Source organism: Schistocerca cancellata, chromosome 1, assembly GCF_023864275.1.
Source record: "Schistocerca cancellata isolate TAMUIC-IGC-003103 chromosome 1, iqSchCanc2.1, whole genome shotgun sequence".
NCBI classification, from domain to species: domain Eukaryota; kingdom Metazoa; phylum Arthropoda; class Insecta; order Orthoptera; family Acrididae; genus Schistocerca; species Schistocerca cancellata.
This window is the reverse complement of record NC_064626.1, coordinates 215,881,239-215,897,373: the sequence shown is the minus strand read 5'-3', so window position 1 is coordinate 215,897,373 and position 16,135 is coordinate 215,881,239. Positions and strand designations below refer to the sequence as shown.

Sequence of the window (16,135 nt, the reverse complement as noted above, 5' to 3'; positions counted from 1 at the left end):
TCAATTGGTTTCCAATTTAGTCCAAAAAGGGGAAATGGAAATAAAAGGGTTCGGGTAGAAATCATAAGCATATTATACGTAAGAACAGAATGTGCTCGTTAATTATACCAGAAAATAATTAGTGGAAGAGCCCTGGCGCTAAGGCCAGTGGGAGGACGTTGCAATAACTCTCAAAACTTGACCAAAAGCCCTTTTGTTTCATCTCTTATTTCTGTCTCTGGTGCTCTGATCCGTCTCTATTATCATACTTTACGAAATACACATCTCAGCAGCCCCTGAGCACATACCTAAGACGATTTTAATTAACTCTTATCTCCACATCATAAATTCTTCCTGTCAAAGTTAGTTACGTACCCTCATTACCAAAATAAGGTCTTCCTTCCTCTCCTTTCGTTCCCACAACTGTGACATAATCAGCATAGTCATGTAATAGCAGCAACTATTTTTCCTGTCCATCAATGCTCATATGACCCCTATCCCAACATTGGAACCCGCCGGTCGCTTATTGATACCTCCACATCATTTTCAATTTTATCACTCGCAAACAACCTTTCCTGGCTCATGTACTTCATGTCAAAAAACGTTTCAAGTACCATTATCTGCATCTTACAACAAAAACATCAGTGGTAATATCATTCAGGATCATTGTCGTCATCATGACCACGATATTAACATACAAATTTCGATGGAAATATTTATTCCTTTTATGCGAAATAGCATTCGATTTTATATTTAAGGAGTGAAAGATGGATGACTTAAATTTATGCCCATGAAAGTTCACCTTCTCCCATAAGAGGTGAATAAATTAAATAACAAAAAAAGGAAATAATTGTAATAATAATAATAATAGCAATAATAATATTAATAATGATTGGAAAAGCATCACTAACAAAATAATAGATGCTTCGAGGAAAACGGCTCGTTCGGAAAAAAGAAAAAAATTTAAGTGGTATCAAGAATTCCACGTGATAAAGAAAGAGTAAACTTTAATATCTGAAGCTGACAGCAACTGTAACACTTCTCATGTAACTAGTAAATTGCGATTTATTATAGAGAATAACCATAATAATAATAATAATAATAACAATAATAATAATAGCAATAATAATATTAATCATGATTGGAAAATCATCACTAACAAAATAATAGATGCTTCGAGGAAAACGGCTCGTTCGGAAAAAAGAAAAAAGTATAAGTGGTATCAAGAATTCCATGTGATATAGAAAGAGTAAACTTTAATATCTCAAGCTGACAGCAACTGTAACACTTCTCATGTAACTAGTAAATTGCGATTTATTGTTATTTTTGTACATTTGACACTTGCTTACTTGTTATCTATTTAATTGTTAGTTGTTACATAGGGATTCAGTATAATTTGCAACTATCATCTTGTACCTCATAACTCATAGGAATCGATAATTGAGCACTCTTTGATATGACAGTTTTATCGTGGGTAAGAAACTTCCATGATGATAACAGTCAAACACTTTAATGAGACCGAACAAAAGACATTAAAGTTGAATATACATTTTGTTAATGATATGAGACTTAGTAGAAATATATGATGATGTACTGTGTAGCCAATAAACTTTGCTCTTCAAGAAGCAAAAATTTCCAGTAAATTGCAATGTATGTATTGTGTTTAATATTTGTGTAATAATAATTTGTACTTTTCATTAAAATAAAGTGCATCACTGAAGTTAGACAACATTACGTTTAAGCCATACATGACTGTAAGTAAATAGCAGATGTGGGAAATATTATAAATTGCTGAACTGAATTAGAATAGGGGTCTCATTTACGATTTAGTGATGGGTATAAGATTACCAAGAATTTTAAGGCATCATTGGTTCTTATAAAGTCACCTGCAAGGGCAATATGACAGAGGTTAGAGTGTCCTCAATAAGGCCAGAAGTGGTTGATACTACATAACTGTCGGTAGAAAGCCTATATAGCCCCGGAATAAGCTTGTAATATGTAAGGAATATTTATAAAAATCTTTAAATTAAATAGATTATTAAATAACACTATTTCACTCAAATGACAATGAAGTGAAACCATAAAGGTACAAAACCCCAAAATAATGAATAGAAAGAAGTGCTATTCTGTATTAGGGTACAATTCATTCTGTGCGAAATAATTTTAAGAGACAGATCTAGTAAACAAAATATGATTATTAAGAATAGTATTTACATCAGACAATGGACATCAGACAGTGGACACTAAATCAAAATGATTTACTTAAAAGGAGAAAACTAACTCATGTAATAGTTACAAAAAGGTAACCATTTGTGTGAAACAAACTACAAGTTGTTATAAAATCAGATTTCACTTCATTCATAAAATGATGAACAAATGTAATACATTTGTAGTCAATGTTAAATAACAGGAAATATTTATATAAACCGTAAAAGATTAACAGTAACTTAATAAGACTACGGAAAACCCAAAAGGTATATGGCATTGTGAATATACTTAATCACACATGTCAAGAGTGTACATGTTTCATTCATTTGTTCTAAAGTCAAGCTATATATATATATATATATATATATATATATATATATATATATATATATATATGAGTGTGTGTGTGTGTGTGTGTGTGTGTGTGTGTGGGTTGTATAACCCATCTTATGGTAAGCTAATAGTTTGGAACTTAAATGCAAAATATACAATTTGATCACAGTTTTAAAATGTAAAACTATGCATAATGCATTACTTACTAAGTTCTACATAAATGAGGAAGTAACGTGGACAGTTTTAAGAGTTGTGAAAGTTATGGAACACAAATGGTTCTTAATCTAATGAAAAATAAGTATTTAAGATTTCTGGAAAGTTCAAATTCGATTAGGGTTAGCTGTGCATAGTTAATAACGAATTTTTGAGATCATATATCGTGAAGCAGGTAGCTGAGCTTTATAGTGATACAGAATTTGTTTGGATGTTGTGGAGGTCTGGCGAGCATGGAAGGTTGCGCTTCATGTGATACAGGAATTTCACGTCGTCAGATTCAGTATTTACCTGGTCAACGGCCATCCATTACAACAAGAAGTCTTAGGTTGAACCACATCTCCTGTGGCGATTATGGTTGTACAGATAAAAAAACGAATACTGCAAAATGTTTTGACTGTTGTTAACGTTGTAAAACAGTTTGATTTTGGCCTTGGTAGAGTCAACTTCGGTTTCGTTACGTGACTTAAGTTCATAATGCTTGCCATTATACTGTAGCCAGAGGTGGTAAGGAACCCAGTGAAATTTATTGTGAAGATGACAAATATCAGGAGCTGGCATCAATGCACTCGTTCTAAGGTAAGGCGCACAGCAATGCCACACGGGCTTGCCGTTTGTACAAACATTGCATATATCAAGACTGGAAGGCATTTGAAAGTTTCCATTGCCGTCTGTGCGCTTGTGGAAATTTTACACTTCCTGGTCTGGAGAGTGGACTACAAAGATCCACAACTCCAGATGTAGAGGAGATACATACGACTCCTCCTATCAGCACACGAAGGACAGTGTTGCAAATGAATGTTAATCATACGACTGTCTGGAGACTGTTGCGAGAGAAACAGTTGATTCGCTGTCATTTGCAAGTGTACAGGCCCGTCACCAGCAGATTGCCCTGTACTATTTACGTTCTGTCGGGGACTCTTGCAGCAGCGCGCAATTTTCCTGTCTTAGCATTATTCATAGGTGAAGTGCAGGTCACATGAGGTGATATTACGTACTTGCACACTTGGAAAGTACAATTGTTCCATCTCATCACCAAGTGCAGCTTCCCCTCAACACATGGCCCAGTATCGTTGGTGATTGGCCAGTTGTACCCATGTAGTTGTTAACAGATTTACAAGGCAGGCAGATATGAACTTCCTGGTAAACACCATAGCGCATGTTTTGGATGACACTCCACTGATCATTCGTCAACAAGCTCACTCCTTGCATGGTGGCTCTCCTGCGCACTTCAATAATACTGCTCACCCGTACTTCGACCAAATGTTTTCTGATCGATGGATAGGTAGAGGTCGCTCAATTGCTTGGCCTCCAAGTTCACAAATTTGAACCCTAAGGATTTCTACTTGTGCGGCCATTTGAAATCATTTATGTATTCGTCTTCGGTGCCTGACACGGAATTCCTTTGTAATATAAATGTGGCAGGTTGCCATAAAATTCGCAATATTCTTGGAACTTGGGATCGTGTCCGCAAGCCCATGAGACATCGATTTGAGGTCTTTGTTCAAGAAAGAGGTGGACATTTTGAACGTCGTCTGTATGGGCAACGAACTGATGGAAGAATATCACTCTTTTGAAAGCGAAAACTAGAAAACCCACTATTTCAGCACACAATCTGTAATCAACGTCTTTGATGGTCTATATGTAAGAAATATACAGGATGTCCGTTTCAGCTTGAGACAACTAAATGTCTCGAAAACGGAGAATCGTACAAAACAAAAATGTTGTAAGTGAAAAGTTAATATTAGCTAAGGGGAACAACTGTCTGTGTTACAAATGGCCACCTCCTTCTCACCCCACCTGAGTCGACAGGATCAGTTTTGTATTTTCAAATGGGAACCCCTTATTTTTATGACATGTTAGGATTCTAGTAGATGCTGCAGTAATTCACAAATATCAGGTATGCCCGTTTTTGCAATTAAGAACTGAGACGTTGGAATCTGCATATGATTTACAATGTAAACGCAAACCTTGGTGTTCTAACGGTCGAGATTTATGTTCGAAATTTACTTTAGTGTTACAAATTTGATTGTAAAGTGCAATATGGTCAACTATTTTAATGTCTGCGTAGAAACTGTGTTTAGTGTGATCTAGGACGTGGATGTATGTAATAGTTTTCTGTTACCATCGGGATGCATGGTATCAGTGAATTCCCTTGCCTCTCAACATTGGGGTGGTTGATTTCGGTGAGTCTAATTGCGTCACACCAGTCGGTTTTTTTTTTTTTTTTACTTCATTGAGTATCCATGACAGGTGCGCCTGACACTATTACTTCATGCACATTTTACCTTATTACAATGCTTCTGGTGGTGGCGGTAGCCGTATAGCGGCCAGCGCGGGAGTTACGGCAATTGGTTGGAAAAACATAAAAAAATCAAGCATTCCATGGGTTGGGGTCTCACCTCAATCAACTCATAGCGAATACAAAACTACTTTGCCATACATGTACCTTATTTTCTAGAAATTTCAATTGCTAGCCACATTATTACTACTATACAATCAAATTCGCAACAGCCAAGCTACGTCTGAATATGAATATCAGCCGTTATAAAACAAACTTTTATATTTACATCGTAAATGAAATGTAGAATGATATGCGTTAGTCCTTAGTTGCAAAAAGAGACACACTTGATAATGGTCAATTACAGAGAAATCTGCCGCGAATGAGAAACAATGGTTTGAGTCAACCGTACGTATTTAATGACGAAGAATCCGAGTATGCAGTAAATAGACTTCCATGAAACTACGACGTTGACCTCACCCCCGCAGCAGGGGTGGTCAGTTGTAGGAAAGATAGGATATCCCGTTTACTAATGTTAACGTTTGACCTACAACATTGTTCTCGTACAATCCATCGGTTTCGAGATATTTAGTTGTTAAAACAAACAGCGTGTATATCTGAAATGATGATTTCTGTTTTTGAATCAACCTGTATTGAGATGATGCACTTCAGCATCTGTACAAACCACAGTGTGACAAAGGACGAAGCATTCTGGATGTGAGCTCCAGATAGGTGTCAGAGGCCATAGTCGTAAAACAAACTTTCCTATCACCTTCCGCGATGCAGGGTAAAAAAAGGTAACTTTAATCCAGCCGAGACACTTAAAAATAGAGCTCATAAGCATCTATTGTGGACGCTAGTTTTAATGCCTTCACTAATGTTTATTATGTCGGCCAGAAAAGGTTTCAAAAATCAAACTTCACCACATCTGTTAGTGCTTAAATTGAACACTGCATAAATTATGAATTGCCAGTACCGCTAAAATCATTTATTCATATCGATTACCAGATGCGGTAGTTCTATGTTGCCGTCTTCGTGTGTGTGTTTACATCATTAGACAATATGCTCCTTCAGTACAGTAAATGGTGCTACACAATGAATTTCGATGTTACTATCGTGAGCCATGATAGAAGTCGTCATGTCAATTAAAATAACGCCTATGTAGACAGATGCTACTGCGCCGATTACAAGTGCTCACAACTTTGTAAAGTGGTGATGAATATGAGCAATTGTGATCGGCACAATAAGATGTGTGTACGTAGCTGTTACTTTAATTGACTTGCCAACTTATACGACTGATGGCACCAACATGGACATTCATTGTATAGCACCACCTACTATGCTGAAGGAGAAGATTGTATAATGATGTAAACATACATCTGAAGATGGCAACAAAGAACTGCCGAAACAGGTAATCTACACGAATATATGATTTTAGTGATCTTGTGAGTTGAAAATATACTCAGTATTCGTAATACTACAGATCGCCCTCATGCTGACAATATCAGACGTGTATATAGTGCTTTATCTTGAAAGGAGGATATAAGATGAACATCAACAAAAGCAAAACGAGGATAATGGAATTTAGTCAAATTACGTCGGGTGATGCTGAGGGAATTAGATTAGGAAATGAGACACTTAAATTAGTAAAGAAGTTTGGTATTTGCGGAGCAAAATAACTGATGATGGTCGAAGTAGAGAAGATATAAAATGTAGACTGGCAATGGCAAGGAAAGCGTTTCTGAAGAAGAGAAATTTGTTAACATCAAGTATAGATTTAAGTGTCAGGAAGTCGTTTCTGAAAGTATTTGTATGGAGTGTAGCCATGTATGGAAGTGAAACGTGGACGATGAATAGTTTGGACAAGAAGAGAATAGAAGCTTTCGAAATGTGGTGCTACAGAAGAATGCTGAAGATTAGATGGGTAGATCACATAACTAATGAGGAGGTATTGAATAGAATTCGGGAGAAGAGGAGTTTGTGTCACAACTTGACAAGAAGAAGGGACCGGTTGGTAGGACATGTTCTGAGGCATCAAGGGGTCACAAATTTATTATTGGAGGGCAGCGTGGAGGTAGAAATCGTAGAGGGAGACCAAGAGATGAATACACTAAGCAGATTGAGGAGGATGTAGGTTGCACTAAGTACTGGGAGAAGAAGAAGCTTGCACAGGATAGGGTAGCATGGAGAGCTGCATCAGACCAGTCTCAGGACTGAAGACCACAACAACAACTACAACATATAGTGCTTAAGTTGACGAACTAAAATATTGTCAGACAGTACGAGTAATTCAGCACGTTAAATGAAAAGTATTTAATAATTGTAAAAAAATAAAAGTACATGTTTTTTGGACAGGGTATCTGCAGTTGATCTGTGCCAGTTGGCCCTGGTACCTGGGTCAACGTACCCGCGCTCTGGCTGTCGTCCCAGTGGAACGGCGTGCGCGCGGGGTCCCTGGAGACCTCGTCGTAGTGCTTGCGGCCGTCGTCCAGCGCCATGGGGTCCCTGGTCTTCTCCCAGGACACACGGGTGTCCCTCATGCCGATCTCCTCTCCCATGTAGGTGACGGCAGCGCCGGGCAGCATCATCACCAGCATGTTCAGCCCGTCCACCATCTGGGGGCCCAGGCGGGTCGCGGGCCGCGAGTGGTGGGGGCTGCCCAGCTGCAACAGGTGGACGGGGTGTCCAGCAGGTGCACAGCTGGGAAGAACGCTGAAGCGAACAGTCTGGAACACGTACCCCTCGCTCCCTTCTGCCTCGCTACTGCTCATGCTCTGAGTTACCGGCCGGCCGAAAATTATTTCCTTATCATTGACTTCTTTGCATGCTTTTTGTATCTCACTGTTAGCTGTTTATGGTCTCTCAATTTACTTTATTTTCATGCGTAGAGCACCAATCAGAAAGAGAAAAATACTCCCAATACATCCCATTTGTAGGCAAAAAACTAAGGAGAAAACCCTACCATTGGCGATATTTAAATAGAATTAAACTAAACGTGTATCCTGACGAAAAACCGCATTTCATTATTTCCACTCCAGTATTAATACACTGAAGCGGTATGGGCATGAGTATTCAAACACAAAGATACACTGTGTGATCAAAAGTATCCGGACACCTGGCTGAAAATGAGTTACAAGTTCGTGGCGCCTTCTATCGGTAATGCTGGAATTCAGTATGGTATTGGCGCACCCTTAGCCTTGATGACAGCTTCCACTCTCGCAGGCTATAAGCTTTCTTGGGGAATTGTAGCCCATTCTTCACGGAATGTTGCACTAAGAAGCGGTATCGATGTCGGTCGGTGAGGTCTGGCACGAAGTCGGCGTTCCAAAACATTTCAAAGGTGTTCTATAGGATTCACAACAGGACTCTGTGCAGGCCAGTCCATTACAGGGATGTTATTGTCGTATAACCACTCCGCCACAGGTCGTGCATTATGAACATGTTCTCGATCTTCTTGAAAGCTGTAATCGCCATCCCCGAATTGCTCTTCAACACTGGGAATCAAGAAGGTGCTTAAAACATCAGTGTAGGTCTGTGCTGTGATAATACCACTCAAAACAACAAGGGGTGCAAGCCCAATGCATGAAAAACGTGACCAAACCATAACACCACCGCCTCCGAATTTTACTGTTGGCACTACACACGCTGGCAAACGACGTTCACCGGGCATTCGTTATACCCAGTCATCGGATCGCCACATTGTGTGCCGTCATTTGTCACTCCCCACAACGTTTTTCCATTGTTCGATCGACCAATGTTATCGCTCCTCACACCAAATGAGGAGTCGTCTGGCATTTATCGGCGTGATGTGTGGGTTATGAACAGCCGCTCGACCATGAAATCCAAGTTTTCTCACCTCCCGCCTATCATAGGACTCGCAGTGGATCCTGATGCAGTTTTGCATTCCTGTGTAATGGTTTGCCCTCATAGTTGCTGATATGGAGTACCTGGCAGTCGGTGGCAGCACATTTCACCTAATATGAAAAAAGTATTTTTTTTTGTGTGTGTGTGTCTGGATAGTTTTGACCACATAGTGTCTGTAAACAGGCAGAATACGACGCTGCGGGAGGCAACGCCTATGTAAGACAACAATAGCCTTGTGCAGTTGTTAGGTCGGTTACTGCTGCTAGAATGGCAGGTTACCAAGATGTAACTGAATTTGAAAGTGGTCTTATAGTCGACGCACGAACGATGAGACACAGCATATCCGAGGTGCGATGAAGTGGGGATTTTTCCCATACGAGCATTTCACGAGTGTACTGTGAATATCAGGAATCCGGTAAAGCATCAAATCTCCGACATCGCTGTGGCCGGAAAAAGATCCTGCAAGAACCGGACCAACGACGACTGATGAGAATCGTTCAACGTGACAGAAGTGCAACCCTTTCGTAGATTGCTAGGCCATCAACAAGTGTCAGCGTACGAACCATTCAACGAAACATCATCTGTATGGGTTTTCGGAGCCGAAGGGGTCTTTACGCCTCGCCTGGGCCCGTCAACACCGACAGTGGACTGTTGATGACCGAAACATGTTGCCTAGTCGGACGTGTCTCGTTTAAAATTGTATCGAGCGGATGGAAGTGTACAGGTATGGAGACAACTTCATGAAGCCATGGATCTTATATGTCATCAGGGAACTGTTCAAGCTGATGGAGGCTCTGTAATGGTGTGGGGCGTGTCAGCTGTAGAGATTTGGGACCCCTGAAACGTCTAGGCACGTCTCTGACAGGTGACACGTACGTAGGAACCGTGTCTGATCACTTGTTTCCATTCATGTCCATTGCGCTTTCCGACGGACTTGGGCAATTCCAGTAGGACAATGTGACGCCACACACGTCCAGAATTGCTACAGAGTGGCTCCAGGAACACTCTTCCTCCGGCCACCAAACTCCCCAGACATAACTTGGGACGCCTTGCAAGATGCTGTTCAGAAGAGATCTCCACCTCCTCGTTCTCTTACGAGTTTATGGACAGCCCTGCAGGATTTATGTTGTCGATTCCCTCCAGCACTACTTCAGACATTAATCGAGTCCATGTTACGTCGTGCTGAGACACTTCTGCGTAGTCGCGGAGGACATACATGATATTAGGCAGGTGTACCAGTTTCTTTGGCTCTTCAGTTTAAATTATGTATGGGGCAAGTATTGATACCACGTACACGCATATGGAGAATGTGATCGATATTATACCGGATGTGTCGTTGCACTGAAGAAGTGATACGATTTAATATATTTACGTTGCTCATGCCTTTTCAAGTTAGGCAAAGGTGCAATACTGGGACAACTACATTTATGGAAATGCTTTTAGAATAGCACATACTATCCTGCCAAAGGCACGACACAGCTGTCATTCCTCTCAGACACATTCTTTCCAGCTACAGAACAACACACACAGGACACAGGAGTACTCAGTAGACTACAAGTACACAATATTATTAGGGGGAAGAAAATACGGAATTGGTGACTTTTCACGAAAATAATGAACGCTGTAGCACATGCATGTGAATTTCCTTTCCAGCACGTCTCCAGGCTTTTCAAACATCAATTGACAGGAAAGAAAGAATGAACTTTTTTTAACGTCCAGTTTAGAACCGCCATATTTGGGACGGAACACAGGTGGGGCTCGGGGAAAGATTGAGGGGAAGAAAGGGGGAGGGAGGATGGATGAAAGAGGAAATCGGCTATATCCTTCCTCAAGAAACCATCACGTTATTTGTCTTAAGTCAGTTAGGGAATGGTCATCATCCCAAATGCAACTCCTCGAGCTGCTATACTGCCCACTTCGTCTCTTCTGTCCAGTCAGGTGTCAGGTAAAAATCATTTAGGATAACATTATGACTTTTGACAGCAACGCCTTCAAACGGAATACCACAAATTACTTTTTTCCGTTCAGTAATGAAGAAATAGAAGAAATAGAAACCAGCCAAAAGAGAGCAGCAAGTTTCATTTAGTAGGTGCGATATCGTCACGCAGATGTTTATCTGACTCCAGCGGCAGACGCTACAAGAGAGGCGTTCTGTATCATGCTGTGGTTTACTGATAAAATTCCGAGAGCGTACGTTCCTTGAAGAATCAACCAATGTATACGGCTGCTATAAAGAATTCATTCTTCTTCAAAGCTCTAAATTTTCCAAAGTACAGGGTGACGCAAAAGTCTGTTAACATTTGAAAATGCAGTGCATCGCGGAATATTGAAGGTAGGGAGGTTAAAACTGACACACGTGTTTGAAATGACATGCCGTTTTATTGCACCAAAAAATGCACAAAAAAACAAAAAAAACCATATGGTGCTTCATACTATCAAAAGCAATAGTCAACATAAAAATTGATGTTTAGGAAAGATGATGCTCTTTGCAACAATCGCTCAGTATGTCAGCTGTCATTCATCAACAATACCTTTAGTTTAGGGATGATGTTGTGACCAGCACTGTACAGCATATCAGTAGGTATGGTGAGAAAATGCCATCGGATGTTGTCTTTTAGCATCCCCAATGATATCGGACGATTGCAGTAGGCGTGCAACTTTAATTAACACCACAACCAATAATCACACAGATTGAGGTCTTAGGACATGGCTCAATTCGCGATCCTCACTAAACTATGTGTGCAAGAGATCTTCCACACGTGTAGTAAAATGGGATGGAGAGCCATCCTGCATTAAAATCGTACCTTCCAGCAGTTGTTTGTCAGGCAGGCCAGGGATGATGAGATTCTGTAACATAACAGTGTAGTGGTGTAAAACTCCTCGGTATTTACAAGTTCTGGCAAATGCCCAAGATAAATGCCTGGGAAAACGCCCAAAAGTCCTCGGTGTATATGCATTTTAAAGATTAACTGATAAGCGGCACTTATAAAAAGTTTTAAGCTAATATTTCGTATTGGAAAAGGTGTTTTGCAACACTGCTTCTTTAGTGCTTGAGAGTTAGGTAAAAGTTATTAGGGAAAATAAATTGGACTTTAACTTAACTTTTTACATCTTTAATGAGGTCAGGTCAATAAACAAAACAACACTCAAGTTTAAAAGTAACTTTAAGTTAAAAGTAACTTTAAAGGTACTTTAAAATATAGTTTACATTACTTAGCTAGCCTGTAGGTAGTATTTTTACTTTTACTATAGTTCTGTAAAAAATTAAAAAAATTGTTGTCAGTCAGTTTCTTGATCTTTGTAAGTTGAAGAAGAATGACGAAGTTCCGACTCTGCCTCAGATCCTCCTGATCCTCCTGAATAAAGGATTTACACGATGATTTTTATCTTCCTGAGGGTGAAGACTCCTCTTTCCCACACAAATTGTCTGGATCGAATTCTTTGTCGCTACAATCAGCTAAGTTCGCTCTAAGCTGAATGACATGTAGTCGAGTGTTCTTCGCTGTGCCACAAAGTTTATTGCTCAAGCATTGAAACAGGCTTCAGGTGGCTACCTTGTACTGCCGGATCAAGAAGATTAGCCGCAAGGTGAGCGTCGATTCTTTGTTATTAAATCCATGTTAGTGTTCTCATTTTATCTTCACAATAATGCAGTTATACAAAAGTATATGCAAGGAAGGAGCAGGACAGAAAACAAAAATCTGTCTCAAACGCCGCTACATCTCACTAAAAAGGGTTTAACATTTAAGAATCAATTTACCATCAAGAAACATATGCCAGCTGTTTAACACAATCAGTAATAATTTTACTATCTATAGTTACTCTTCAATGATATTCAGAGATTTAACATGAGTTGTAAAGTGCATTGCATTACAAAGTGATGACTTAAGGACAATCGTTTCTTCTAATACCGGCTTATCACTACACAGCTGTTGAACACGGTGTGTGTGTGTGTGTGTGTGTGTGTGTGTGTGTGTGTGTGTGTGTGAGTGTGTGTACGGCTGTGTGTGTGATTGTATGAGGGCGACAGAGAGAAACCCAGAGATAAGAGTAGAACTGGTAACATTATAAATGATAAGCAGTTGTCGGCAACACGCGTCCTTCCTTGGTACAGCAGGTTGCAAATCCCTCTTCTTTCCTTTTGTTCTCAGTAATAAAGGCAATCAATGATGTACACACGTATAAGTAAAAACATTTACTAACTTTTAATATCACGAGTATCATCCCATCCCTTATTTTAATTGGTATATTATTCATTCTACTACAAATAAACTTTCAAAAATCATTTTCTTTAATTCGAATATTTTGGAAATTTATACAACTTTGGGCAAATTCCTGGGAAAATGCCCTGCCTACTGGACACCTGCCAGGCCACATCACCACATCGCAGCTATTCCGGTGACAGTTTGCAAAGCAGCACATCGCTTTTCCTCGAAGAAAAAGGGTCCGATCACGATTGGTGTGGTAAATCTACATCACAGCGTGGCTTTTTCATCATGTAATGGAGTTTCCCTGACAGTTCTTCGATTTTCGGTAGCCTAAAATCTGCAGTTGTGGATGCTGACAGAACCGCGGAGTGCGCCATCTGTTGGCCACCATTTACACTCGTTTTTGGTTTCAATAAAGCTCCATTTAATTTCAGGCACGTGCGTCAATTTTTATCTCTCTACCTATTTTATTCAGCGAATTAGTCCATTTTCAAATGGTGACGAATTTCTGGATCTCCATGCGCAGTACTCGTTCCCTTTTTTCCATTTACACTGATCGACAAAACATTACAAGTTGCTTAGTAGCATGTTCGTTCATCTTTGTACCGCACTTTGGCAGCGATTGTGAGTTGCATGTTTTGACAAGCCTTTGGTAGGTTTCTGCAGGTTTGAGACAACCAGACGTCTACACACAATTCACCCAATTGCCGTAAATTAAAGGCCCGTGGTTTGTGTGTGTGGTGATGGCTCCCGAAAATGTCTTAGATGTCTTTCATTTGGTTCACAACAGGCGAATTTGGTGGTCAAGATATCAAATTCATCTCGATTTCATGTTCCTCATACCACTGTAGCACGATTTTGGCTCTGTGACACTTTTCTGCTGGAAGATGGTATAGCCACCAGGGAAGACATCAAGTGTGAAGTGGTCCAAGTGATCCACAGTAATGTTCACGTAGTCCACAGCTTTCGATTACTGCCCAGGTCCCATAGAAGCCCAGTTAAATGCCCACATCAGTATCATACTGCCTCCACCGCCATGCATACGTGGCGCAGTGTGTGAGAACATCTACATCTACATTTACATTTATACTCCGCAAGCCACCCAACTGTGTGTGGCGGAGGGCATTTAACGTGCCACTGTCATTACCTCCCTATTCTGTTCCAGTCGCGTATGGTTCGCGGGAAGAACGACTGTCTGAAAGCCTCCGTGCGCTCTCTAATCTCTCTAATTTTACATTCGTGATCTCCTCGGGAGGTATAAGTAGGGGGAAGCAATATATTCGATACCTCATCCAGAAACGCACCCTCTCGAAACCTGGCGAGCAAGCCACACCGCGATGCAGAGCGCTTCTCTTGGCACAGTCCGCCACTTGAGTTTGCTAAAAATCTCCGTAACGCTATCACGCTCACCAAATAACCCTGTAACGAAACGCGCCGCTCGTCTTTGGATCTTCTCTATCTCCTCCGTCAACCCTATCTGGTACGGATACCACAATGATGGGCAATACTCTAGTATCGGTCGAATGAGTGTTTTGTAAGCCACCTCCTTTGTTGATGGACTACATTTTCTAAGGACTCTCCCAATGAATCTCAACCTGGTACCCGCCTTACCAACAATTAATTTTATGTGATCATTCCACTTCAAATCGTTCCGCACGCATACTCCCAGATATTTTACAGAAGTAACTGCTACCAGTGTTTGTTCCGCTATCATATAATCATACAATAAAGGATCCTTCTTTCTATGTATTCGCAATACATTACATTTATCTATGTTAAGGGTCATTTGCCACTCCCTGCAGCCGGCCGCGGTTGCCTAGCGGCTCTAGGCGCTCAGTCCGGAACCGCGCGACTGCTACGGTCGCAGGTTCGAATCCTGCCTCGGGCATGGATGTGTGTGATGTCCTTAGGTTAGTTAGGTTTAAGTAGTTCTAAGTTCTAGGGGACTGATGACCACAGATGTTTAGTCCCATAGTGCTCAGAGCCATTTGAACCATTTTTGAACCACTCCCTGCACCAAGTGCCTATCCGCTGCAGATCTTCCTGCATTTCGCTACAATTTTCTAATTCTGCAACTTCTCTGTATAATACAGCATCATCCGCGAAAAGCCGCATGGAACTTCCGACACTATCTACTAGGTCATTTATATATATTGTGAAAAGCAATGGTCCCATAACACTCCCCTGTGGCACGCCAGAGGTTACCTTAACGTCTGTAGACGTCTCTCCATTGATAACAACATGCTGTGTTCTGTTTGCTAGAAACTCTTCAGTGCAGCCACACAGCTGGTCTGATATTCCGTAAGCTGTTACTTTGTTTATCTGGCGACCGTGCGGAACTGTATCGAACTCTTACCGGAAGTCAAGGAAAATAGCATCTACCTGGTAGCCTGTATCTAATATTTTCTGGGTCTCATGAACAAATAAAGCGAGTTGGGTCTCACACGATCGCTGTTTCCGGAATCCATGTTGATTCCTACATAGTAGATTCTGGGTTTCCAAAAACGACATGATACGCGAGCAAAAAACATGTTCTAATATTCTACAACAGATCGACATCAGAGATATAGTTCTAGAGTTTTTCGCATCTGCTCGACGACCCTTCTTGAAGAATGGGACTACCTGTGCTCTTTTCCAATCATTTGGAACCTTACGTTCCTCTAGAGACTTGCGGTACACGGCTGTTAGAAGGGGGGCAACTTCTTTCGCGTACTCTGTGTAGAGTCAAATTTGTATCCCGTCAGGTCCAGTGGACTTTCCTCTGTTGAGTGATTTCAGTTGCTTTTCTATCCCTCGGACACTTATTTCGATGTCAGCCATTTTTTCGTTTGTGCGAGGATTTAGAGGAGGAACTCCACTGCGGTCTTCCTCTGTGAAACAGCTTTGGAGAAAGGTGTTTAGTATTTCAGCTTTACGCGTGTCATCCTCTGTTGCAATGCCATCATCATCCCGGAGCGTCTGGATATGCTGTTTCGAGCCACTTACTGATGTAACGTAAGACCAGAACTTCCTAGGACTTTCTGTCAAGTCGGTACATAGAATTTTACTT

At 40.8% G+C, this 16,135-nt stretch overlaps 1 protein-coding gene across 3 annotated transcripts in view; it reads right to left on the bottom strand.

Annotated features, from left to right (window-relative positions):
- LOC126169222 (titin homolog) overlaps positions 1-16,135 on the bottom strand; it is a 220,317-nt gene that overhangs the window by 32,479 nt on the left and 171,703 nt on the right. For all 3 annotated transcript variants that reach the window (XM_049920623.1, XM_049920624.1, XM_049920625.1), the window contains exon 8: positions 7,422-7,677. In XM_049920623.1, coding sequence (XP_049776580.1) covers positions 7,422-7,677 — 256 coding nt within the window. The remainder of the gene's footprint in view (positions 1-7,421; positions 7,678-16,135) is intronic.